Consider the following 27254-nt stretch of genomic DNA (forward strand, 5'->3'; position numbering starts at 1 on the left):
ATCGCGTGACTCAACGCGTTTGAGAGAGAGCGGGGCGGGATGGGCCCCCCCCCCGCACCTACAACCACCACGGCGCCCATCCGCGGTGGGAAATGTAATCGATTGTGAGATTCGATTTGGTAGAGCGGACGCGCATTCCATGTGGGGTTTCGTGACTCACAGAGGTGGGGGGGCGCACAGGTGAACGCGAGAGGCTTAACGATTCCAATCGATAAATGTCGATTCACGCAGTTAACGATTCGCGTGCAAATAAATATACATTTTTCGATTCGTGCTTCTTTTTTTAATGCTGTCTGTAATGTAATGGGGTTCCACGTGGAACCTGCAGCCAACTCGAGGTGGCTTAGATGCAACACCGCGTTTAAAAATAACAATCGATTCCTCTAATCGAATCGCTTCTGTGAATCGTTACACCCGCTGACGCTCAAGGTGACGTGGCCCCTTGCAGTGCCGCATGGCGCGGTGGCACTGAAGCGCACACGTGGATACGATTTCGGTCTGCCTTGCCCATGGTTGACCTTAATCCACTGCTGGATTACGATGGCCTCCTCGCATTGTGTTAACAGTGGCATATTAACCTATGCCAGGGGTCCGCAACCTGCGGCTACGGAGCCTAAATATTGATGGGTGTTTTTTTTTAAACCAAATTCGAAAAAAATGTCTCTTGTTAATTTGGTGGCCGACCAATCGCCAATGCGCTTTCCGTACAGTCGTGTCGCTAGTAGCGTTTATTTTTTTAAACAGCCAAGTCGTGTACGTGTATTATTTAATATTTAAAAAAAATTGTTGCTAAGTCGTGCGACCAAATGTCCCGGAATGCGCGCACGAACTCGTAATATTTCTCGGAAAGATCAGCAGTGCTGAGTCTGGGAACCGCTTTCCGTGGGTGACCACTTTTGCAAGTGACGGCATAGGTCTTGTGGTGGCTACGTGGTTTTGCAGCCCGATAGCAGTACAGAAACATTTGTTTCCACGTCGATATGCTCAACGCGATCCAACTCGGCGCTGACCAGTATGGTGAAATCCCAAAAGCCACACAACGTAGGAGAGGCCCTCATTCAACAGTTGGATGACTGCATAAAACAAAGGCAGCACGACATGATGATGATGTCGACTTTTAGGTCGAGTGAACTATGCTTAATAGGTCCCCCCCCCCCCTTTGTTTTTAAATGTAAGGTTTCACAGTGGAGGTATATTATTCACTATGTATGGGCTCTTTCACCTGTGTTAAGTTATTCCATTGTTACGCGTTTGTATTTGAACTCGCATGTCACCCCCACGTGTTTTTTTTTCCTTTGGCATTTTCAAATAAAAAGTTCAGGCTTGTCAAATGTAACAAATACATCATTTTTTAATTTGTAAGTTGCGTTTGTACACATCGCAGATAACGCTGTCCTTTGCACTTTTCGTTTTGACATTTTCTCGCAAAAGTGACATCTGAATAACGCACCTCCACTGAAATGCAGTCTCAAATGCCCCACCTGACCAGCGCCTTTACCTGCGATCACGTTCACCTACTGTAGAGCTTAATTCAATATTTATCTCCGTTAACTACGGAGTGGATATAGAGACGGCGAAAGAAAACAGGAAAGACGGCTTTCAGAGATGGCGAGAGATGAAATCAAATTGAGAATTTGGAGGTCGCAAAAGTAAAGATCAAGCGAGGAAAAGAATGGGAAGAAAATCGGGAGAGGCTTTTTGCCCTGCAGTGTGAAGTTACAGGCTGACAGAAAACACAACTTTCACGTATTAACATCGAAGCGAGTTCCTGTTCTTGATTCTTATCCTAATTTGCAACAAATATATCACAATACAGTACATTGGTGAGGTACAGTTAATGTATGGACCAGATGAGGCAATGGTGGGTAATGACAATATTTGTTCATTACGTAACAGTAATGGGATGCTTGGCCAATTCAATTTGTGAGTGAGTGTTTGATGCATGGGGGCTCAAGAGCCTAAAGGACGTGTGTTCTTTTTAAGCGGCTTTGCTGCTCGCTACAGTGACATGTTCTCTGCGCTCACGCTTTTAGGCGGAATTGTCTCCCAGTATTGCACACGAGTAATGTTACTCTCTCCACTCTGTCTCTCCTCCAACTCGCGTGGAAGGCGCGCCCGATCTTGCAAGATCAAAGAAGCCAAATAGAGACGAAACCTGGATAGTCCCCTAGATCGTGCATGAATGGGCGACTGCCATGGATAACACTGTGTAACAATTTTTTTTTGTTCCTGGGTAGTAAGTGTTATTTCCTCTTTGCTTACGCCTCATAAATTACAGAAAATAGCTATTATTCGCCACAAACTTTGCTTTTGTGACCAGGACTTATTTTCAATGAGAAAACGGGCGAATTTGTGTGTTTTCGTTCACATAAAGTCAGAAAAAAACATATGAATCAAAATCTACATGTATTTATACTAAAGTAATACAAAATTACTACAAAAGATTTAGACACCAAGGCGCACTACCACAGATGGGACTGGCCACAGCAGACAGAGTTATCTGTGGGGAGGAACAACGTCACTGGTGGACCCCCGGAAGGTGCTGATGCCACCACTGCACATCAAATTGGGCCTTATTAAACAATTTGTCAGAGCTATAGATAAGGAGTCGGCAGCCTTCAAGTACATTCAAGACTTCTTCCCTAAGCTGTCTGAGGCAAAGGTCAAACCCGGTGTCTTCGTCGGACTACAGATAAAGAGGATCCTGGAGTGCAATGAAACTCACTAGTTAGGAGTAAGCGGCTTGGAACAGCTTTGTCGCAGTGGTTCGTGGCTTCCTGGGCAATCACAAGGTCGAAAACTATGTGGGGCTGGTTGAGACTGGTGAAGAACTACGGCACAATGGGCTGTAGGATGCCCCTCAAAGTCCAGATCCTTGATGCTCATCTTGATAAATTCAAGGAGAACATGGGAGCGTACTCGGAGGAGCAAGGCGAGCACTTCCACCAGGATATACTGGACTTTGAACGCTGCTACCAAGGACAGTAAAACGAGAACATGACGACATTTGGGGGCTGATTCGTGAAAGTGATTGAGGGTATAATCATAAATCTCGAAAAAACTACTCACTTATACATCTTTTGTAGTCATTTTGTATTACTTTAGTATAAATACATGTACATTTTGATTCATATGTTGTTTTTTCTGACTTTATGTGAACGAAAAAACACAAATTCACCCGTTTTCTCATTGAAAATAGATACATTTCTAAATATTACTGTCCTGGTAACAAAAGCTAATTTTGTGGAGAATAATAGCCATTTTCTATACCTTTTAGGCATAAGCAATTACTAAATAACACTGACAACCCAGGAACAAAAATTGTGTTACATCGTGTAATAGATGTAGGGGTGCTACTAGTGTGCAGCAGAGGGCAGTGCAGCAAATCCATGTTGTACCGCCTTCACCAAACCCGCACTGAACTGCGTGGTCCAAATTAAAGCCATGCTTTTGTTGATATTGGAATGATAATTATTTTCCAGCTGTGCGCTCATTGACTATAGTCATTCAAGTGCCTTATTTATATTAAGACAGCACTCCTGCAGCCCATCACTCTTTAAATCCAAAATCTCGAAGTCTTAAGGCCCTGTCGATAATAATTGTCCATGTTGCCTATAGTACGGTATTTATACGTGTTGGATGAAACCTCGGTGGTCGGAGAAAACCCACGCTTTGGAGGAGAACCTCCGTACAGATGGCCGGTTCTAAGCTTCGTAGGCACTGCCACCTTGAGGCACCTCCTTGCCCTGCAGGTGAATTATTACAAGTTCATTATGAACATTTAAAAGTACTTTTGGCAATCCGCTGCTGGCTAAAGGTTATCGTTACCACGCCGTGTGCACCGTTGGGGGGGACCATTCGACCATACTTCACCAAACAAGTCAGTGCGGGTAGGTGAAGGAGGGGAAGCACGTTTACACGTTGGAGCAGAGTACATAATAGCAGGTACATGTGGAGTAATTGATTTAGGCATTGATTGATAATATTCTAGTTACAGATACCGAATTTTTTTGCCAAACTATTATGTCATCGTTAAATTGATCACACTATTTCCCGTGCCCCCGCCACAAACAGTATCACTGCCTATAAGAATATGTTTTACCCTTTCTGGCAATAATACAGGTGTTAAGATGTTCAAACACCAAACTGAAACCTTTTTGAAGGAATCATGTCTGCATTAACTACATGTACATGCAAACAAACTCAAAAACGTGCTCTGACAGTATGTGCGTTGTCTTTGAAACGGATTGGTCCACACCAGAGACAGCTTTCTTTAGAGCCCAGTATCAAACAGTGTTTCGTCCCGAGGACGCCAAAAGGCGAACAGCACAAAGACAATGCACTAAGGGGCCGTCCATAAATGACGTCACGCACCTGGGGGGGAGGGTCAGACATTTGTGACGATGTGTGACGAGGGGAGGGGGCGTTTGAGAAATGTGACGTCACATCATAATGCACAACTTTAAATAAATATAGACAACACGTTCTACCTAATTAAATAGACTTTTTAATAAATGTTTTCTCCTACAACATCAGAGTGCAGCGCCACATTAAATACGTACTACAATGACAATAGTTTAAAGCGATTTGAAGCATTTTTTTTATATATTTGGGGGGGGGGGGCAGAGCTTTGTGACGTCATATTTGAGGGGGGTCTGACTTTTTGTGACGCCGTGTGACGATGGGGGAGGGGGGGTAAAAAAATCGTCCAAAATCGCGTGACGTCATTTATGGACGGCCCCTAAGACAATGTTTTAACATCTTGCCAGAAAGGGTAAAACCTATTCTTATATTTTGATACTGGCAAGGGAGGTCCCATGAAGTATCACTGCCTTTAATAAGCGTCATTGCCCGAAACGTCGTGCCCATTCCTATTAGAACCACGATATCTCGCACCTCCGGGGGGGATGGGAGGGGGGGTGGCGGGGGGGATTAGATGGGGGTGGGTGGGATGGCGGGGGGGTGGGGGTGGAATGGGGGGTGGGGATGGGGGGTTGGGATGGGGGGGGTGGGATGTGGGGGGGATGGGGGGTGATGGCGGGGGGGATGGGAGTGGGGTGGGTGGGATGCCGGGGGTGGGATGTGGGGGGGATGTGGGGGGGATGGGAGGGGGTGGGAGAGGGATGGGAGGGGGGATGAGGGGGGGGGATATGAGGGGGATGGGATGGGGGGGATGGGATGGGAGGGGGGATGGGGGGGGGATGTGGGGGGGATGGGATGGGGGGGTGGGATGGGAGGGGGGATGGGGGGGGGATATGAGGGGGATGGGATGGGGGGGGTGGGATGGGAGGGGGGATGAGGGGGGGGGATATGAGGGGGATGGGATGGGGGGGGTGGGATGGGAGGGGGGATGGGGGGGGATGTGGGGGGGATGGGGGGGGCGGGATGGGTGGGATGGGGGGGGGATGTGGGGGGATGGGGGGATGGGAGGGGGTTGGGAGGGGGGATGGGAGGGGGGGGGATGAGGGGGTGGGATGTGGGGGGATGGGAGGGGAAATTTGGGGGGTGATGAGTGGGGGGGATTAGGGGGATGGGAGGGGGGATGTGGGGGAGGTGGGGATGGGGGGGGAGGGGCTGCTGTTACAATGACGACGGCACGCATTCGATTTGGTAGCGCGGATAGGCAGCAGCGGCGGCGGCGGAGCTTGCGTCACCCGCAGTGTGGGTGACGTTGCCGGCGGCGGCGGCGGCGTGGGGCTGACGTCTTGTGGACGTCCGCCCGACGCAAAGCGTCTCCGGAACGGGGAGAGTCCAACAAGTTACGGAGTCCGCAGCTGTGCGGCGATCGTGTGCGTTCTTTACTTCACCAAATATTAGCGGCTCAACGCTCCATGTATTTATTCGTAGGCACGCGGTACAAGCGGCGTTGTTGTTGTTGCTGCTGCTGCAGCTGTTGTTGTTGTTGTTGATTCGAGAGCGCCTCGTCCGTGTTGTTTACCCACGTTGCGTTTCAAGCCGTTGCGCGTGGATTATTTCAAAAGGCTGGGGGGGGACCTCAATTGCGATACGGAGCAGTCTTTTGTGCAACATTCATCGCCTTCTGTGCTCTGCAATCGTCGCCTTCGTCACCAGGGATGTTATAATAATAATATCGCGGGGTTAAGGTCTAGTTCCGATCAAAACATCGTCGCAATGATGTGAGCAGCAGCAGCAGGAGGAGGAGGAGGAATTACTTCCTACACCCCTTATCCAACCAGTCCTGTATTCTCGGAAGGAGGGGAGATCTTTTGTTGTGTTGATCTGCTTCGTGCAACTGCGTGCACACACGGACGGGGCCGTAAAGCGTCGAGGATTTTTTCCCCCTCCGCGTTTAGGTCGAAATTCATCAACGATCACACCTCGATCATCCGAAACAACGGCGAATAAACACATGGCGTAGCTGGGCTTTATATTCGCAAGGCTACTCTGCCTGCCTGCTGCTGTTGTTGTTTACGGACGGACAGGAATCAACAACAACAACACCCTTTTTGTTGTTGTAGTGGTGGTGGTGGGTGGCCCGTGACCATCAGCGTGGGTCTGAATCTGGCAAGAGGGCCCACGATTCACTGACAACAGCTCAGCCTGGTAAGGAGCACCAGGCAAAGAGGATTAAAGGACGAAGAACTCCACCCCCACCACCCCCCCCTGGGTGTCAGGATCTGTGGGAAGAAGAGGGAGGAGGTAGGGGAAGAGGGTGGTGGAGTCTGGGATCTCCCCGATCTGATAGGAGACGAGCAAAGCCATCTGGCCATTGTGGCCACCCCACATCTGTTCGGGGAGGAGCAGTTTCGGCTCTACTGGAGAGACCTGGGACTGTAGGGGGGAAGGATGAGGATAGCTGGTCAGTACCACGGACTCGGATAACATCGTGATGAGAAGATCATCTTTGTGAAGAGGACAAAGGCCCGGGGAGAAACCGGCCACCCTGGCTACCGTGGATTTGTGACCGTCTGGAACGTGTAGAGACGGACACTGGAGCAAGACCGATCTACCAACACCAACACCACCACCAACACAAGCTCGTGGAGTGACCGAGCACCCGGTAAGAGCCTCTTTGGCCGTGTGCGGTCTGCATCCGGGTAGAGAATGTTGTGAGTGGTCGTGATGTTGTTGTTGTTGGAGGTGGTTGTGGTATGGTGGTGGTGTACGATCTGTTGGAGATGCCAATTATCGTTGTGATTCGGGAGCCGACAGGTGAGGATGGTGGTGGTGGTTTTGTAGGTGGTGGGTGTTGGTGGTTATCGTGTCGGATGGTGCTGATGTTGGGGATGGAGGTGGTGGTTGTTAAGGGAGGATGATGATGATGGTGGTTGTTAAAGGAGGTGATGATGGTGGTGCTAGAGATGTGGGGTAAAGATTAGCGCGCTGTGCCACGACTCTGGCCACACGAGTTCGATCCCCGAACACCGGTGACGACTATCTGAACCGATCCTGAGCCTCCCCTAGGTTGACTCGGCCTCAGTGAGTACCTGGGGAGACAAAGGCGGCCGGGCAGGGCACTGAACACCCACCCCCTCGTGCGCCGTGCCGGTCTTAATAGGTGCTTGCTAACATCACTTACCCCAACAATCTGTTAAGGCTACACGGGGGGGGGGGGGGTCTTTGTTGTTAAAGAAAGTGCATGTGTGTGAGCGGTGGCACATTGGTTCGTAGCCACGAACCCAGTGATCATCCTTCAATTCCCGCTCATGACCAACAAACCAGTGGCGAACAATTTTAATTGGTCCTGGGCCTCTCTCCGTAGGCAGTCTGGTTCTTGAATGAGTACCTCGTGCGATATGTAACAACAAAGGCGGCCTCGTGTTGTTGTTGGTCACCCATTCCCCTCTCGTGTGCCATGCCGGCTTTCATAGATGCTCGCTAACGACACTTGCCACTTACATTCTGTTAAAGCTATGTGGGGGGTGGGGGGGGATCTTTGTTTTTAAAAGTGCAGGTGGCATTTTTGGTGGTGGCGGTGGTGGTATTGGAGGTGGTGGGCCCAGGATCCGGGCCGTGGTGCTGATGGACGGTGCTGTTGTTGTAAGTGGCGCGGTAGTGTTTTCAGAGATTGTGGTGGTTGATGATGGTGGTGGCTGTTCTTCCCAGGAGCAGACGGTTGCTGGTATTGGAGTTCCTGGAGGAAGCGGTGTTAGAGGAAGTGGAGGTGGAGGAGGAGCAACAGCAGCAGCAGGAGACACAATGGCAGGCCTGCTGTGCCGTCTGGTTGCGGCCGCTTTGCTGAGCCCTGCCGCGTGGCCCGGCGCCTCCTCGGCCACCGACAAGGAAGAGTCGTGGTACACGGCCTTCGTGAACATCTCCTACGTGGAACCCGACAGCCGGGAGCCACGCTCGGAGCGCACAGAGTGCGGCCGCTACGGGGACGACTCTCCCAAGGTGGAGGCCAGGGGCATCTTGGTGGCCCCCACGGGAGACCGCTCGGCCTGCGACCCGGCCACCACCCGCTTCAATGTCCCGGTGTTCCCGCCGTCATCGGCGCAGCAGCTGCAGCAGCAGCAGCCGAGCCATGGACCAGGGCAGCGGCTGCGGGCAGGTAGCGGTGGTGGTTCTAAGGCTGCATCTGTACCATGGGTGGCACTGATCTCCAAAGAGAACTGTTCGGTGCGGGACAAGATTCTGCGCGCCATGGCGCACAACGCCTCGGCTGTGGTGATTGCCAACGGGCCCGGCACGGGAAACGAGACCACAGCAATGCACCACAAAGGTAGAGTCGGTGCTTCTCTAAATATATCCACAGGCAAGGAAAGGTGGTGGCGGTGGTGAGGATAGTGGCAGATATGGCTTCGGTGAGTCGCTTTACTGTCGTGGATGGGCAGGTATCTGGTGGGCAGATCTCGGTTTGGTGAGCAAGTATGGTTTGGGCAATATGGCATGGGTTGTGTGAGCATTTACACTCGAGTGGGTGGGTAGGTATGGGTTGAGTCACTCAATGGGCAAGTATGGGTGGGGTGGGTGTGTGTTGACTAAACAGGATTGGGTTGAGTAAGAATGTTTGAGGTGTGTGCAGGCATGAATTAGGTGAGCAAGTACTGTACTCAATTCGTTGGATGAGCTGGTTTGGGTTTGGTGAAGTTGCACTGTCGTGGGTGCGCAGGATGGTGACGTTGGAAAATACAGTCAGGTTTGATCGTGATAATTATAAATCCATTTCGTACCACGTGCAAAATTTGTGCAGCCAGTCGCGAAGAAAAGTCAGGGGTGCGCAGGTGAGCTTTGTATACAGGCATGTAATGGGTAGACATTCCTTGGATGGGCGGTGTTAGCAGAGTATGGTATTGGTTGAAACGGTAAGTACGAATTGAATGGGAAGCCAAATATGGGCAAGTATGGATGGGGAGACGATCAGGCTGACACAGTGGGTTAGTAGATGTGGATTGTGTGGATGGTATATGTTCAGTTAGTATGTCTGGGCAGGTTTGGTTTGCTTCGGGATACATGTTAATAAAGGTTAGACGGTTGTCACGATGGTTCAGGGATGGCCTGAGGTTTGTTCTGGGACTGGCATCTCAATTATTTTTACAATTGTAATATAGCAAGAAGGATGTTTTATTTATTTAGTTTTGCCTGTTTATATTTTCATGACCATCCTAAATATGCTGTGCTGGGTAAATAGCCCTTGGGCTCCCAACACTCGTTTTTTGTCTCAGTGCACATGTAGCAGATGCCCATTGATTAGCACCAGCGTCACCACCACCACCGTTATTTCAGACGCATTGCAAGCATTTATTAATATGATTATACATACACTGTTGTTACCGCTCATCGAGTGCCGAGGCTGAACACACGCGCAGCCCAAGTCACGTGAAGGACAGAATAACTTCAGCCCCAGCGCACGTCATAGCTTTTTAGTACTTGCGTCAAAGAACAACCTCATTAGTGAGGTGGTGTGTTTGGGGAATGAGTTTGATGCAACTGGATAGGTTGCTAGAGGCCCAACTGCGTTGTTTTTTCCCCTTCAAAAGTACTGTCTCTCCTACTTGATACTCGGTCAAATTCTAAATGATTCACCAGGTTGTACAGCCTATTTCATTGCCAGGTCTTGTTCATCACAAAGACAGGTTTTGCCTCGAAGCAATGCAAACCTGTTTATTATTTGCCATGCATGTTTGTAATATTGTTATGACTGCAGCACGACTTATACGTATTATTTTAGCCAGTCGGTGTAGTATTAGGAACAAGAGTATCTATCTTGCCAGTGACGTGTGCATTATTTTTGTGCACTCAACTTTTATATCGAAATAAGTAACCATAATTTGTATAAAATCCCCGTTTGTAGTGGAGGCCGTGCCACTACTTTCAACATCCAGCACCAGTTGCACAATGCTGTTGTCAGCTCCACAATCTTACCAAACTCCCTATGACACAATTTAGTTTTGGCAAGAAGCCAAACGTAAAAAATGAGAGAGATATGGGATGCAAGGTACAGCATTGATGCAGTGCCACCTTTTAATTAAAATACGTGTGTGAAAAAATATTATCTGATTTTTATCTACAGGACAGCCAGTCCAGTACATGGGTTGTCTTTTCATTGAAGTCCATTACGATGTTGATATCGAAGGTAATGTATTCTGAGAGTCATAGCTCTATTGATGCTTGTCGCTGGTGGGTGGAGCTTTGCCTTGAAAGGTTTTGGGTTCCTTTCTTGTTATTTTGGTTTCTTAAATCTTTAGAGCCGCGCTGGAAACACCGCAGTTCATTTCAGTGATCTTCAATCTTGGGATTTGGCACCGAGTTGCTGACAGGTTAAATCAAATAAAGCTCGCACGCTTGTCCTGAGACCTTGATGAACATTGGGTAGCGTGACCCACATTCATATCCAGTATTGTAAAATGGGCCATAAATGTTTACATTGTCAAGAACGGAGATCAAAATCATTTTGTTAACGGCAGGATTTTTTTTTCAACAAAAGAAGCCTTTTAAAATAACACTTTTTCGTATGGACAATGTTGCTGTACATGCAGCTGCTGTCCATACGAGTCAGCCATGTGCATGCGATGGTCAATTTGAATTGTAATGGGAAACTCTTCAACTGCACAATTTACTCTTGCTCGTCCAGTCGTGTGCTTTTCTTACCAATGAGTCGGGTTGCAGACATGTTCTTTTCACAAATGCATTGGATACAGCATAAACGTACATTGTTCTCGCATCTGTCCATAGAATACACCAGTCAGCAAATTTGCGTGCCAAAAAATGGGCCTTCAGTTCAACCTCAAACTCTTTCTGCTGTTTGCTTTGGGCATTCCATGCTGTTGGGATGGTAATGATGGACTCTGTTGGTCTCTGGTATATATTATTGATTTTCTGTGGATTGAGGAGTGTATGGAATGCTGCTTAATGTCAAGCCAATTTAGTTTGTTGACTTAAGCATCGTGCTTGTTACAGAATAAATTAATCTTATAGTAAAACAAATTTGGTTAAACGCCGCATTGAGACCAAACATCAAACATGGAGGTGACCAGGTTGCTGACAAATCCGAGCACTGAGCTGGTATTGCTGAGATCCTCGGTTGAAATCCAGACATTTGCCTGTGATTAAACCAGGTTCGCAACTGTAGTGAGGAGGTCATGGTCTCAGCCAGGTTATCAATAATTGCACAAAAACCCCATGGTATGAGCTTTTGTTTTGCACTTAATGTATTGCAAAACTCTAGCCCTGGGATTTCAAAATATCACTTTTACTTGAATGCAATGAACGTTGCTCTCAGTGGCAGAGTGACTGGAAAAGGTGCAGCCCCCGTCTGTGTGGATCCAGATGTGACTTGAAGGGATTTCCGCTTCTGTGCCTTGGGCCAGTCTCAAACGTGAAGGGTTGCAATGCTTTGCAAGGGATCTGAAAATTGAGTCTTCATCTCTTGACATGATGTTCATAGCACAATCTCCTGAGATAAACTTGGAGGGGAGGGGGAACACAAAAACACAATAAAAAATAGATCACCAAGCTTGGCCAACACGACTGAGCATGGCCCCATCATTGTAGGGAAAAATATTTTAAAAAACAAATGCCATGTAAATTTAAAAATGTATGTTCGTTGGTTGAACACTGACTCGCAGTTGATTGGAACGTACGTGAAAAGTACCCCCAGCTGCGAGTGTTTTAAGAAGAATTACAAAAAAATCCAGCAAGTGATTTAGCATACTTTCAGATTTCTCTCTCACTCAACAAGCTCGCCGATTTCAAAGTGCATCGACCACATGGCTACAACATGGCCTTGCCGTTGGGTACGCATGGCATGCTTCCATGTGTTTATACCCAGTGCAGTTCTTGCATGCAAACGTGTGCAAGGTAACAATTGCTTTACACGGAGTGTGATGTAAAAGAAGGATTTCTTTAGCTTTAAGCAGGCATGTGGCACCAACCTTAGACTGATTGGTGCGGTATTTGTAATTAACCATTTAAAAAACAAATATGAGTGATGCCTCTCAGCCAGATGTATGCTATCTTTTGTTTAAATGTAATTTTTCTGTACATGATAAGAAACCCATGGGATGTGTTTGCCAGTATAAATATATGAAAAATAAGAATAGGTTTTACCCTTTCTGCCAGTAGAACGTGTGTTAAGATTTTGCAATACCAAATGGATACCTTTTGCAAGGAATCAAGACTGCATAAACCACACGTACTTGGGGGGGTGAACATGCAAACAAACATGCTCTGATAATATCAGCATTGTCTTTGAAACTTTTTGGCCTACACCAGAAACAGCCGTCTTTCTGGCCTAATCTCACCAGTGTCAGACCAGAGAACGCCAAAAGACGGACAGTTTGGTGTTTGAACATCTTAACATCTGTTTATTGCCATGAAGGCTAAAACATATTCTTATTTTTCACTAACAAGAGACCCATCAGGTCTCAAACAAGGCTGTGTGCATTATACACGAAGTATGGCGATACCACGTGACGAACCGATTTAATGGTCACAATCACTCCTTTTGATGACTTTTGTGTAAACAGAATTCTTACTCTAATGTTTTGCATTCCGGTGACTGCAGTGTGCTCCCTTCTTTCCTACGGCATCGGCAGCAGCAGCAGCAATAATTCTGTGTTGTGGCTCAAATGCCGTTAGATGGCTTGGGGTGTTGCAGAATGAATTTTGGCTGCACAGGCGTCCAGTGGGCGATTGTTCACGGTGTGGGTTGACAGTCTGGACCTCACCGCAGTCACAGTTAAGGGAATCTCTCGTTTGAATTTTTTTAATGAAGGATGTAACCATCATATTTGTTCGTGTATATGCAGTGCATAAAAGGATAAAGTGTGCAGGCTTGCGATGTTCTTGCTCAGGAGGGTATCTGGCCCTACCCTTTCGTGCCAGCCAGACGTCTTGGAAGAGCTGGGAGTAGCCACACTTTACCCCACCACTCACGACCTGCCGATCAACCGAGGTGTTGTAGTCATTGACAGCTTACTGTTGGGTGGACAATGACGGGGGAGTTTTAATAAACGTGCCAATTGTATCTAACATACATTTACGTACGTGTTTGCAAATGCTCGCTTTGTGTGGCTCGGCAAAGATTTCTTCACATGTCAGTGAAACGCATTCTCAAGCATCTTTCGTTTTATTGACCTGTTCAATTCTGACTGCAAGTCCTCACCTTTAGAGTTTAAAAGTGTCCACACACAACCATCGCTGTGGCCAAAACACCCTTCTGCAGGCTGGCTCTTTTAATTAACAGAAATTATGTATACTACCAAAATTTTCACTGTAAAATCTGTCTGTAGTCATCCCATGGCAGAACTGAGATGGGGCTCTCCGCTGCGTACTGTGTCATTCCACGTACTGTATCATTCCACGTACGGTATAATTCCACGTACTGTATCTAACCGCTCAGCCGCACAGCTCAAGTAAGTAAATCGTTGACCGCTCAAACCGCATTATAGCGGTGCATTCCACGTTATAAGGGGCGCGTTCCGTGTTGTACAAAAAGTGTTCCCACATAGACGAGAACGCGTTAAGCGAGGACTTGCAGTGCTTGCACTGTGCGGCTGAGTGGTATGATAGACTACACGGCATGACAGTACTCGGCGGCGTACTCTCATCCGAGTTCTTTGTCTCGCCATCTTACCGTACCTGCGTACAGGAATACCTCGCACTTGCGTCTGGTTAGGGACCAGAGCATGACGAATGTAAAAAATGGACGTATGTCAAAGCAGAGCCTTTATTTAGCTTGCAAATTTATTTTGGCCGGTGAAAAAAACGTACTTGCAAATGACTACAGTAAATATAAAAACGTACATGCAAATGGGTTATTTTAGCTTTACTATCCACACACTTCGGACCCATTATTAATATATTAAAGCACGAACATAACTATTTTACAGTAATTACAAAAATAAGCACAGTATGAATACTGTACACGTGTTTTATAATCAATAAAATAACAATGAACACTGTAGTATTAAACTGTTAGCACAAAAATAACTATGACTTGCTTACAGGATAAGCAAAGAAATAAGTTCAGTATTAATAATATATGAATAAACACAAATGTAATAGATGCTCTCTGAACGACTTCTATTCAAAGACGGCGCGTGGCGCGAACGTCGTGGAAGGTTTGCGGATGAAATCAGACGGCAGAGGAAAGTGCGTGGACGAAATTTTAAATGTGGTTAGAATTGAAAACGGACGAAATAGCGAAGTGACGAACGTCAAGTGGACGCAAGTCAAGGTATCCCTGTACATCGTATCTTGCCTTCTTATGGAAAAATAATTTTCGCTGAGAGCAGCACTTCAGGAACGCGTGTACCACGTTCAACGAGGAATTACTCTACGTATTTTATTTACAGCACAAGAGATGTGAAGATACATGCCGCTGTGCCTGGTCTCAAGTGGTGAAAGCGGAGCCGTGTTTTATTACATGGTGACACCACGACAGGACGCTGGTGGTGTGATATTGTTTGTACTTCTTACCGTTGACAAGTCATGCTTTGCATGTTTCCCCATCCTGCCGGGGTGAGTAAGATAATTTTCGTGTGACCCCCAAAGGTCATCCTTAGGGAGACGCTCGCTCCAATTTACAATAATCTCGTACAGGTGCAGGTATTTGAAGATAAAACAGGTGATTTTGCCCTCAGCATTACCAAGATTTCAAATGGGCACTTCTGGTGGCAGTCATCTCATCACCGTGGCCATAACATTTAAAGTATAGAGTGAATAACATGTCTTACTTTGCTTTTCAGTCTAGCACTTTCGTGCACTCAATGTCAAGTACAGAAAGAAGACAGGAGCTCTGAAAATAATCCCAAAGTCAAAATGATGTGACCTTTCTGTGCACTCATGCTCAACACATTTCACAACCCATCACACTGTGCAAAACATCAGTGACTATGCAGGTTTTCCACAAAAGCATCGATATGGTGGGTGGAGGTGGGCTGCTCAAACCAGCAACTATCCGCCAGATTGGCCGTGCCACCAACAACACATCCCTCCTCGTTTCGTCTGCAGACACGGGCGAAATCGTGGTCATCATGGTCACGGAACTCAAGGGGAGAGAGATGATGTCTCTGCTTGAGCGGAACATCACGGTCATGGTGCACGTCACGGTGGGCACGCGCAACGTGCAGAAGTTCGTCAGCCGGACGTCGGTGGTGTTCGTCTCCATCTCGTTCATCGTGCTCATGATCATCTCGTTGGCGTGGCTCGTCTTCTACTATGTCCAGAGGCTACGCTATGCCAGCGCACGCGACCGCCACCAGGTGCGCTCCAACTTCCCTCTCGATGCGACACGCAACACGGTTTGGCGACACGCGATTTAAACTAAAATTAAACAATTTTTTGTATTTTACCAGGCAAGGCTCAACTGAGCTCTATAGCTCTTTTTCGGAAGCGACCTGGTTATTGCAAATGATAGCTCGAAGAAGTGGCTTATCGTATGGAAATTTAAAGGAACACATTCGCTCCAAATGCCGGAGCGGGCGGGGCAAAAATTATTTTAGTTTTCCTCGAGTCTGCAGACCATTTGCATTGTTTTGCGATATATTTTTTAAACCGGTTTGGGTTCAAAGGAAGCCTGCACTGGCTGGGCTTGTCTCATTAGACGCTACAGAATTGTTCCGCTTGCCAGATTTCCAAGCGCGCGTGTTTATTTTGTTGGCTGCTGCTCGTGAATGGTTTCTTCATTCATGGAATGGGCACGGATATAAGGGGGAGGGGGGGGGGCGTCGACAAAAACACCGCGACAGATTTGACTGCGGCGGCGACCACCCCTTTGCTAAAAGCGTCACGGTCGAGGTTTGCGTCACATTTCGAAGACTATTTTTGCCGCACCAGAAATAAATGTTTTTTTTTAAATAGCCGAACACGTCTTTGTTTCATGGCCTACTCGTACATTTGTGTGTAATTACCCTTCCATTCGAAGCCTACTGTTGTAAAGTTGGAATGAGAATATTTTTAGTAGTCTGGAGTTTCTTAAGAGCTTGAAATTTCACACAAAACTGAAATCTCCCCCCAAAAATGAAACACCTGGGTGTTAATATTCTGGTGGTGCAGTGTACGCACAGTGCTGTGTATACAGACAGATGCATATATTTATTTATATGTGGTACCCGACGTGTAATCCCTGGTACTTACAATAGGCAGCTTATGCGAATCTCGCTGAGCAGGCCACGTTGAATCTCGGGGAACAGGAGTTTCTCAACGGGTCATAAATAGTGACATCAATGGCGGCTCCTATGCCACTCGAATGTGTAGCGTTGTGTCTGCAGGCAGAATTTTTATCCTGATAATTGATCATTGTTTTTTTACCCTTTTATCTGGCAACAAAACTGGCACTTTTTTTTACAAGGAGTCATGTTTGCATTGACCACAATACCTGCAGTCATAATGCAAACAAAAAACACAACTCTGATAATGTATGCAACTGTCCTTGAAGTTGATTGGTCCACACCCGAGACAGCTTTCCTTAGAGCCTAGTCTTACATGGTGTTGGACCAGATGATGCCAAAAGGCGTCACTTCAAGGACAGTGCATACATTATCAGAGTTATGTTTTTTGTTTGCATTACGACTGCAGGTATTGTGGTCTATGCAAACATGACTCCTTGTAAAAAAAGGTGTCAGTTTTGTTGCCAGATAAAAGGGTAAAAAACCAATTATCATATTTTTCTACTGGCAAATGAGGTTCCAATGGTGTAAATTTGTATCCTCTTGCGATCTCAGACTGTGCCAGCGTGTGGGTCGAGATATGCCTCAAAGGACCGCATTTGTCTGTGCGTCGCAGAATTAGGGGCGCGTTGGACACAGGCCGTCTCTAGCCAACAGTCTGGCCCTTTGGGTTACAGTTAACTGTGGCGGGTATGCAGGGGAGCATATATTAATGGCTGAAGCGCCAAATTGATTATTAAACACGGCAAGTTTGTGCGTTTTTTCTCTCGCTACTAACGGATGGACATCCAAAAAAAAAACCTGAATTGAAAACGCACAGCAACAGTGCGCATTTGCTACGTGGAAGTGTTTAATCTGTGGGTGTTTCGTTTGTTCACAAGTCCGGTGAGTGTTTTTTGTCTGTTTAACATGTGTGTTGTGTCCATGCAATTGTACAGAGGAGACTGGGAGATGCTGCCAAGAAGGCAATGACTAAACTTCCACTGAAAACCATCAAGAAAGGGGATCAGGCAAGCATTCAGCAACAGATTTCGTGTTGTACCATAAGTGCATGCAAAAATCAATACAGGGTGCTTCAAAAAATTGTTAACGCTTACATGGGAAAACCGGATAACACGCCGTACATGATAACAAATGTATGTTCATAGCTTCAAAAAGTAAGAGTCTCCACTTGATCGCCATCATTGTCAACACATGCCTGGAATCTTCTCCAAGTGTTCTCCAGAACCGAGGCACATTTCTTGCGGTATTGTTGCCAATTCTTCGATGTGTTAACATTTTTTTGAAGCGCCCTGTATATAATTCAGCACGTCTAATTTATAAATCGCAAAGCATGCTTGTATAATGTACTACTGGGCCCAAAGAGGCATTTAGCCATTAAAACACTGATATGTTGTGTACAATCAACATCACTTAATAAGATATCCAAATGCATGAGTTGTACATTTCCAGCAACATAATATTAAAGCAGTCTTTGTTAGTGTTCAGTGTGTTTAAAGATGACTTTTTTTCATTAGCCTACCACTGCTGCTGCTGTTTTTTATTCATAACTCCCCTGCCATTAAAATCGGCAAGCCAAGGGGACCTGCCCCAGCGGGTACGGTCCTAGTGAAATGTCTGGAAACACAACTCTGTGTCTTAACAATTTGACTGGTATTAACCGTGTTGGAGAAAAAAAAACACTCAAGTCTGCTGAAATGACATTTGTAGGATGAGCCGCTATTAATCTGTGCGCGTCAAGAATGACGTCCTCGTACGCAGCAATCAAACTGACAGCCGCTGACTAATCCTTTATCCTTCGAAGCAATGGCCTTTGTGGCCTTTTCACATGTAGCATGTCCAAAATATTTTAGTTATTTTTATTTTGTCTCCCCCTGATTTCCTCGAAACTGCCTGTAGGAAACGGAACCTGACTTCGACAACTGTGCAGTTTGCATTGAAGGTTACAAGCCCAGTGATGTAGTACGGATATTACCTTGCAAGTAAGTTTACACACGGACTCCATACAATCGGGTACCCCAGTGTTTCCTGGAAAATATTCATAATGCTCCAATCGTGGCCTCATTTCTATTTATAAACATGTTTAAAATAATGGATAGTTTTGTTCTGGGCCACGGCTAGCATCAGTGACGAGTTTGTATATCTGGATTAGTCCTGGGCCCTCCACTTCACCAACCTTGACTGACCGGCCTGGTGAAATATGGTCAAGCAACTGCCTTCACTAATAGAGCATGGGGAGTAGGCCAATGATTGGTAAATTGTTGTAATGATTTCCTTGGTAATGTGTGCAGTTTTCATCTGTTACTTTATCTCAAGCCCAAACGCACGCACTGTGGCGTACTATGTTCATTAATAGAATATGCACTCAAAAAAATAATATTCCTATAGATATGTGCCAAATTTCTATGTTCCAGGCAGCGTGTATCAGCCTGTTTGAAGTTTTGCTAATGAGAAGATGTCACATTCAAGCATGTCATTGACACTGGTGACTTCACACCAATACGTTTTAGTACGTCAATGCAATGATGTCTCCAGAGCACCACAAACTCAGCAGCTGACCTTGGTTTTAAAGTTTTTTCTCATTAACAAAGTATTACTCTCATGTCGGTGCCTGGAGCAAACATCCTTCGTGCGAATCTACCAAGAGATATTTTTGAGGTTGCGTCTTCTTTGAATACTGAACAAAATCTAATTATATTATGAACCCGGTAAGATAAAAAGGTACACAGAATGGATAAGTGGTGCAATAATTTTCCACCCAGTGGTAAGCGCACAGTGCGATGAACTGCTAACATCTGTGGCGAGTGATATCTGAACCGCTCCCATAGCCGACCCTTCACAAAGCCGCACTGACCAGAGTGGTGAAGTATGGTCAAACAACACCCCTATCACCAAAAGGCCTGGGGAGGTCTTCAGTGATGTCTAAACCAGTTCCGGGTCCCCGCTGCGACCCTAACCCGCACTGACCAGCGTCGCCCAGTGTGATCAAATAAAACCGCACAACCAACGTGGCATGGGGGAATGCCTTCATCCACAAGTTGATTGATGGAAATCTGCAAATGATTTTGTTTAAAGCTGGATGCCACCAACCTCTCGACTCCCCCACACCCGCCTCCCTTCCACATGTGCCTCACTGCTATAGACACCTGTTCCACAAAGCGTGCGTGGACCCCTGGCTGCTGGACCATCGCACGTGCCCCATGTGCAAACTCAACATCCTCAAGGCTCTGGGCTTCCCCGTGAGTGCCTGTCCCCCTTTGACCACCGACATTCGCAGCATTGATAATGAGTCGAGTGTCTCGGCTCAAATAAGCAAGGAGCTCGCCAAATCATTCTGTTAAATTAACAAGAGACCCTGGCCAGAATTCCACATCCGTGTCTGTGTGTGTAGCACTACGATTGTTGACTTGCCACAAAGTGGTGCTCGTACCTACTATAATCACCCAGGAATGTCCTTAACGCTCGTGACGTCACTCCACATCGACCAGTCCCCTTCATTAATATTCATGAGCAGGTGACATCCTCCAAATAGACACCCCCCCACCCCTCATTAATAACATGAGTGGGTGACGTCACTCAACATGGAGCACCCTCCCCCCTCATTAATTATGCGCAAGTGACGTCACTCCACATCGAACAGCCCCTCTCATTAATAATGAGCAGGTGACGTCCTCCAAATGGACACCCCCTCCATTCATTATTATTAGAAGGTGACGTCACTCCACATGTGGAGCAGAGGCGCCTCCTCCCCCCCCCCCCTCGGCATCAACTTACAACCCTCACGACAAAGGCAGAACCCTCACGTCACGCGATCTCCGCAAAGCTATTGAGATATCAAAGTAAAAAGGACGTCATGATGAACAAGGGATTATCACCTTTAAATGAAATAGGTCTGTCACCGTGCTCTTACAAACTGCACACGCATTGATGCAATGAATATCACATCGCGGTCTGCTTTTCGTCTGCAAGTTTCAAATTTACTGCAATACACCCGTCCTTGGACGGGCAAAAGGCTAATTTAATATAATCATTGATAGGAGTGTAGTATATTGTCATAAATGGGTGTGGGGGAAAACCGCTGTTGCATCATGATCAGTGCACTGCGCTATGAACCCAACGACCTGACTTCAGTTCCCCGATGCAACCCACATTGACCAGCGTGGTGATGCATGGTCACGCAACATTCCGCAACCCAAAGGCACTTGGAGGCCTTCATCCGGCAGTGGATTGACAAACGGCTAAATGTTATTATTGAAGTTGAACAATGCATTCCTCGATTCATATCAGAATCTGAATATTTATTTATAGTGAAGGAATCCAATGAGCGACAAGGTTCTTTTTCACAGATGTCCATATCAATGAATGGATCGCCATGGCATGTGAGAATTTGATCCGTGTATGTTGTAATTTATGTTGACATAGGAAACCCACGCTGAGTTTCCAGATTATTTAAGTAGGCTTCCGCGTTCATGATGTTTGGTAATTAAAATTCTAGTATTCTGTTGGTTTTTCCAAACACATGCTGCATTTTAAATAACGGAAAATATACGCTCCATTGCAAATACCATCAAACTTGATCCAAGTTGGAATGGAATCAGCTGGAGGTAAATTGGTTTCAAAATATTACGTTAAACATATCACGAATAAATTACTTAGATGAGCATCAAGGCATGCAACACCAGTTGGCTTAAATTTCGAGCTCAACAGACGACTCCATGCTGCCGGTCAACTGACCACCAGTTTCTGCTCTGCTTGCAAATTTGCCAGACACCTCTGTGTCCCATATTATCCCCCATGGAAAACAACACTCCACCCTGTATCAGTTGACTCCTTATGAATAAATGATTCATTCATTCACCCGCTCATGAAAAGAAAAAAATTACCTTAACAACCGCCCCCCCCCCCCCCTCTGCTTCACAGACGAGTCCTGAGCCGGGCGAGGAGCTCCCTCCGCCGGCAGTGGGTGTGTCAGCCATGGCGGCGCTGGCAAATCGCAACGCGCACGAGGGCGGGGCGGCCGGTGGCGGGGCGATGGTGGGCATCGGCAGGGTGCACGGTGGTTACGTCGGCCGAGGGATCGGCGGCGGAGGAAGTGGCGCCGGCTCGGGCAGCGACAGCAGCCTCAACCTGGAGCCGCCGCAATACGAAGAGGTGGTGCAGGTGGCACACGTGGAACCCACGACGCCCTCCACGCCGCACAGCGACGCCGACATCGACTTCCATGGCGAGTAGTTCACGACATGGTTGTTGTCCGTTGGCCTCGTGTCGTCATCGATTACGTGCGTTCTGTGGCGTCCTTCGGGCAGATAGCGTCTCCCGTAAACCGCAGCACCTCTCGGGTGTCCATCTGAACACCCCACGTGCTATGGTACGGTACTCTGCTTTACAATAGCCTTGACTGAATCAACTGTGCCATGTCCTGCGGCAAAAATATTCTATCGTGGTGAAAGCGAATCAAAATATTTTGGCTTGTGATATCATGTGATGGCTTTACATGGTGTTACGTAATTTCTATTCCACTGTGCTTACTTATATTATGTACGCCTGCAGTGCCAGAGGATATAAATAACATTAATTTATGGTTGTCGGTACAGAGGCCAGTTTCCCTGTAGGAAACATTGGTTCTCTTGATGTTACAGTGAGGAAGATCTTATTTTCAATGTAAAGACATGTTATATGCGTGAAAAGCAGTGCATGACCAAACAAAGCACAAGTAGAGTTCATCGGTCGTACAAACCCCTCACACGCTGCTCTTGCAGCAATTTGTAATGATTTTTAACAATCATAACTTGTGTGATTGGTGATAAATGACATCTAACTGGCGCTATTTGCTTTTCTCCATTCGACAAATTTTTCATTTAGACTTTTTTAAATTTTACTAGGTAAGGCCCACTGAGCTATATAGCTCTTTTTCATATGTGACCTGGCCACAAATAACAGCTCAACGAAGTGGCTTATCATGTGGACATTTATAGCAGCCAAATACTCTAAACGCGTGTTTCTAAATGTGGAGGGAAAAACTGGAGGACCCAGAGAAAAATCCACGTGACCAGGGAGAGAACATGTAGACTCCAAATATACAGGTCTCAGGGTTGGTATCAAACCCCCCTCTGGCATATCAGGCAAGGGAGTTAACGTGTCGCCACCACGTTACCACCATTCAATTAATTCTAGATTTGAAGCTTTTGTAACTGCAAGGATTCATATTCTTAGGTTTTTTTCGGTAAAGTCACGTAGGTAAAAAATTAAAATTAATAAAAGTAAAATTAAATAAAAAATCACGACGTTTCGGAGGCAACACAAGCTTCCGTCTTCAGGTGGAACCGTCACAGCCACGACAGCTGTATCAAGTAAATGAGAGATTACAAGAGCTACCACTCCGTATATATAATGCCGTACTTGGCCCTTCCCCTCTTCAACCATTATATATACAGAGTGGTAGCTCTTGTAATCTCTCATTTACTTGATACAGCTGTCGTGGCTGTGACGGTTCCACCTGAAGACGGAAGCTTGTGTTGCCTCCGAAACGTTGTGATTTTTTTTATTTTACTTTCATTAATTTTAATTTTTTACCTACGTGACTTTACCGAAAAAAACATTCAATTAACCGTGGATTTCCATTTGCGAACAGCATTGTTGAAACCTTGTGATCCACAGACGACGAAGAACGCCTGGTGAGAGACCGGAGCTCCTCTCAGCCCATCACGGTGGAGATCAGACTGTCTGACATCGACCTCGCTGACCAAAGCCCTCGCGGGCAAGAAATTCTCTCGTGACCGCGACGTCGTGCGAGATTTGGGAGCACTGGGTTCCACTTTTCTTTTTGGGTTGTGGTTTTGTTTCGGTTTATTTTTTTATTTTGATGGCAAAATGTTAGCACAAGATGGCTGCCACATCTTGATTGTACAAAAAATCCCAGCTGAGGCCGTTTACATGCCTGAAAATCGCGCCTCTGAAATTGTGAACAGCTTCTTTGCTTGTAGAGAGCTACGTATGACTTGTAAATGTAAATTATTGCCGTCGAAATTACGTTGCTGTTTTATAACTGTGGTACACATGCCGTAGTTAATGTGCTGAGCCAACAGGTCTATGATTCATGCTTAAATATTGCTGTTACCTAGAGATGTTATTGTTTCTATGGTTATTGAGGTTTGGAGGTTTAAAAGTTTTATTTTATGTGCATTAAACACTTTATTTGGATGGGTAATGCTAAGCTTGTCTCCAGCCAAAAAATCTCTACTTCTTTGTGAAATATTTGACTGTGAGTGCATTTACACAACTTTTGTTACATTTTATTGGGAATCTAAATAAAATGTTTATGCCCGACCCTTGCCGCTGTCATCACTGTTAAGTATGCTGAGCTTGCACGGTATAATGTAAGAGAACACGCAGAACAAAATGTACAAATTTAGTTATTTTCATTTCACTGAGTCAGGTAAAGGCCACTTGTGCAAACATTTATCAGTGGCATTGCCCCAGAATACAGTAAAAAAATCGCGCGCAAAGGTACAATGCTCATTAACCACATACATTTTTTATGAAAAGCAGGCTTATTTTTTTAAACACTCGTAAACAATTTTTCTTTGTACTTGCTAAAATAAACAGATTCCCAAGACACTGCTTTGGGTTGTTGGACTAATTCTTGAACTGTTGTAGCTCAGGCAAGGCTTTTGGGGCTGCCAGGATAACCCCCCCCCTCACACACACACACACTTGCAAGGGGATATCACTCAAAACTACGGGGAGAGGTCAGTAAGACTTGTATTTGTAAATTGAGAACACTTATTTAATTGTGGTCTACCTACATGCCATGTTGTGTACTAATGACCAGACAAATGTTTTTCTTTTACAATAAACACTATAATTATAAAATGTTAGATGTTGTTCAATAGTTTGTATGCAAATTTGAAAAACTATTTAGTGCAACAATTATCTTAAAATGGCCTCCGTATACTCTACAGATTTAAAACATCTCTAGAAAAAATACCTCGTATGAACATCTTATCCAGATTTTTAAAAATATATACTATGCATTTAAGAATGTGTTTAATGTAAATTAATACCATTTATTTTACATTATCATTTACATAACTGTCCTGTAATACTGTCCTGAAATAACCTTAGCCCCTGCAGTCATAATTATATACACGTTACAAAAAGTATAAAAATAGATACCAAAAATTGAGACCAACTTTCCCTTTACCAAAAAAGCATGAAAATAGCTTTTTTTTGTTAAACATTTGCGTTACAAGTACATTACAGTCCGTGACACATCGTCATTGGGTAGATTTAAAAGTAATGTCTTCCGGATATAAATTAAGGAACCATTACACAAATTGTTATTAAATTTGAATAGCCTGATTTATGAGCTTGGTGTATGGTTGACGTAGTAGTTCATTACGAGCCTCTTTTTCCTTTCAATATTTTTTCTTTGCAGGACAAAAAAACTATTATGAAATAACACCAGCAAAGTGAATACCAATGATGCCAGTGCGCTCAAAGAGCGTCGCGCTACATGCCATCAAACCTCTCGCGCGCGTGGCAAATGAACCTTGACCAGTCCCGCATGAGGCTCTGAAAACCTGCCGAGAGAGAGAGAGGTCACGCTGGCAACAATTCAACACTGGATACTTTATTAGGCATGGAACGATTCACCACAAGCCCGCACCATATCACCACTTTGATTCACTGCATTCAAATCAAGAATGTATTCTACCTTCAAACGAATGCGTTCTCTTTGCTTTGTCCCATATAGATTGTCTCGTTTGTATCGTGCTCCCATGTTTTGTCTTGCTATCCTTATCATAAAGGACTGTTAGCATGCGATTTGCATGCGTTTATAAATGATGTATCGTTAAAACACTTCTATTCATGTATCACACGAGCATAAGTCAATTTTAATCATTTATTACATGCCTGCAATTATTTTTCACTGGTAAACAGCTCAAACATTTCAGGTGCAACATTAACTAAAATAACAAAGGAAATGTTCCACTATCATTTTCAATTTTAACATCCATGGACCCAGCTTAAAAATTGAGTGCCAATGAAGTCAACCATTTATAATAGTGAATAGGCATGTGCCATCAGTCGCTATCAGCCTTGATCAATCGACTGCCATATTAAGGTCTCCCAAAGTATAATAACTTCTTCATTTGTTGCCAAAACGCCTCCCGAGTATTTTTTCAGAAGGGTCTTTCTTTTCACAACGTGTGGCTTTGCATATAAAGTGTCCGAAGGTGACCAGAATGCCCAAAGAGAATTCGCTGATACGAGAGGAGAAACATTCAACATCTGCACACAGGTCAAAAAAACTACTTGCTGTACAAGTCTTCCACTGGCAGCCAAGTCATCCCCTTGGGGGTCCCGGTCAACAGCAAAATATATGAACGTGGCGGCTTGTGAAGCAAACTAAAATGCTTTACCGTTGACTGTATTACGCAAGCACTTCAAAGGGTCCAGTCAGTGTATTGCAACCACCTGCCTTCTGCTGGTACAGAGCTCTGCTTTAAGCTTCAATAGCACAGCCGTGCGATCAAACCACAACTCATGACATCACTTCAATTGTCGCTTTCTCCCTCTTTTCAAGCAAGTGCCAAAACGACACTTGACACAGAGGATCCTATACCACCGCTGACCATTCGTTCATTTGGTAAGTACGGTAGTTGACATTCCGAATAGCGAGTGGTTAAGTTCAGCTCAAGGTCTGAGATCAAACAAAAGACCGTAGTGGATAAATAATAAGGGGATTTAGTATACAAGTGTTCAAAAAAATGCCAGGCCTCGCAACCCTCACAGGCAAGCCTTTCCCCATTTTACCAATATATTCCACTGATATGCAATTTAAATTAACCCGTCACACATTGCACACACCCAATGACTTGTAATCATGAAAAGCTGCACCATGGGAGGGGTACCAAGCAATGAAGCTTGGGGAAATGCTCGTTTGGAGCTGTGGTGCGCACAAACACGTGGTTCCGTAGCTCTGCCACATTGGAGAGGACAATGTGGTGACCAGCTTATGGGCTTCAATAGTTTTACCCACAACCCTTTGTCAATCCAGGACTGAATGGAGTCTGCACCCCACACACATCATTATTGGTCATGAGGGTTCCTGGACCGGTGCGGGTAGGAGAAGTTGAGCATAGATATGGGAACGTTAAAGTACAGTGCAATAATGGATTTTGCTTCCTTGCGCTCTGATGACCACCCCCCATTAGCACGGCAGCCGCAACCAACAAAAACCTGGCAGCAACGGTGGTCGCTGACGGATGCACTATCCAGGCTCAACCCCAAACCTGCCGAGCTTTCCAGATCCGATGAGATCGGGAGCATTCTCGGCGATTTAATCACAGGGCGTCGTTATTTCACGCAGGAATAAAAAGGTCCGCGACAGGCCTTCTTCGCATTGTGGCCAAAAAGAATCGACGAATGAGGGGGACGCGTCCCACCTGTACTTGTTTTTCCGCAAGTAGTCGAGCACGGCTGGCTTGAGCCGGGACACTCCTCCCCGGCTGTTGTTCCCTTGGCCCGTGATGACTGACAGAACGCTTGACTTTCCCTGGGCCTGGCACTCTGCCACGTGCGTGCATGGGTCAGGGCGACAAATAATAAAATACACGTTAACCAATGTCAACAAACCTGACCTTGTGTTCAGCAGCAGCCACTCGCAGAATTCGC

The 27254-nt window shown here is 45.8% G+C and overlaps 2 protein-coding genes across 6 annotated transcripts in view; one reads left to right on the top strand and one right to left on the bottom strand.

Annotated features, from left to right (window-relative positions):
* The first annotated feature begins 5642 nt into the window (after positions 1-5642).
* LOC133342938 (RING finger protein 150-like) lies at positions 5643-23900 on the top strand. Of its 3 annotated transcripts, XM_061552335.1 has the most exons (10): positions 5645-5789; positions 6480-7021; positions 8068-8683; positions 10475-10537; positions 15418-15668; positions 17513-17584; positions 18474-18556; positions 19717-19813; positions 21495-21798; positions 23232-23900. In XM_061552335.1, the coding sequence occupies exons 3-10, from the start codon at positions 8161-8163 to the stop codon at positions 23348-23350; spliced, it is 1512 nt and encodes a 503-aa protein (XP_061408319.1). In that variant the 5' UTR covers positions 5645-5789; positions 6480-7021; positions 8068-8160; the 3' UTR covers positions 23351-23900. The 3 variants fall into 3 exon arrangements, with proteins under 3 accessions (XP_061408320.1, XP_061408321.1, XP_061408319.1); XM_061552336.1 differs by having other exon boundaries at positions 5643-7021; positions 8074-8683; XM_061552337.1 differs by lacking the exon at positions 10475-10537 and having other exon boundaries at positions 5643-7021.
* A 97-nt stretch (positions 23901-23997) lies between these two features.
* N4BP2 (NEDD4 binding protein 2) overlaps positions 23998-27254 on the bottom strand; it is a 32233-nt gene continuing 28976 nt past the window's right edge. For 2 of the 3 annotated variants that reach the window (XM_061552333.1, XM_061552331.1), the window contains one exon: positions 25184-27149. In XM_061552333.1, the coding sequence (XP_061408317.1) occupies positions 26920-27149 (230 nt within the window). In that variant the 3' untranslated portion in view covers positions 25184-26919. Of the gene's footprint in view, positions 25157-25183; positions 27150-27254 lie in introns of those variants that run through there. The other variant, XM_061552334.1, reaches the window with a different exon arrangement.

The sequence above is a fragment of the Lethenteron reissneri genome, chromosome 16, assembly GCF_015708825.2.
Source record: "Lethenteron reissneri isolate LAM-NWPU_2019-01 chromosome 16, ASM1570882v1, whole genome shotgun sequence".
NCBI lineage: Eukaryota > Metazoa > Chordata > Hyperoartia > Petromyzontiformes > Petromyzontidae > Lethenteron > Lethenteron reissneri.

Coding starts and splice junctions, on each gene's coding strand:
- LOC133342938 (XM_061552336.1), top strand. CDS start 8,161: ATGGCAGGCCTGCTGTGCCGTCTGGTTGCGGCCGCTTTGCTGAGCCCT. Junction 8,684..10,474: donor CACAGCAATGCACCACAAAG/GTAGAGTCGGTG, acceptor TTTTATCTACAG/GACAGCCAGTCCAGTACATG. Junction 17,585..18,473: donor CCATCAAGAAAGGGGATCAG/GCAAGCATTCAG, acceptor AACTGCCTGTAG/GAAACGGAACCTGACTTCGA.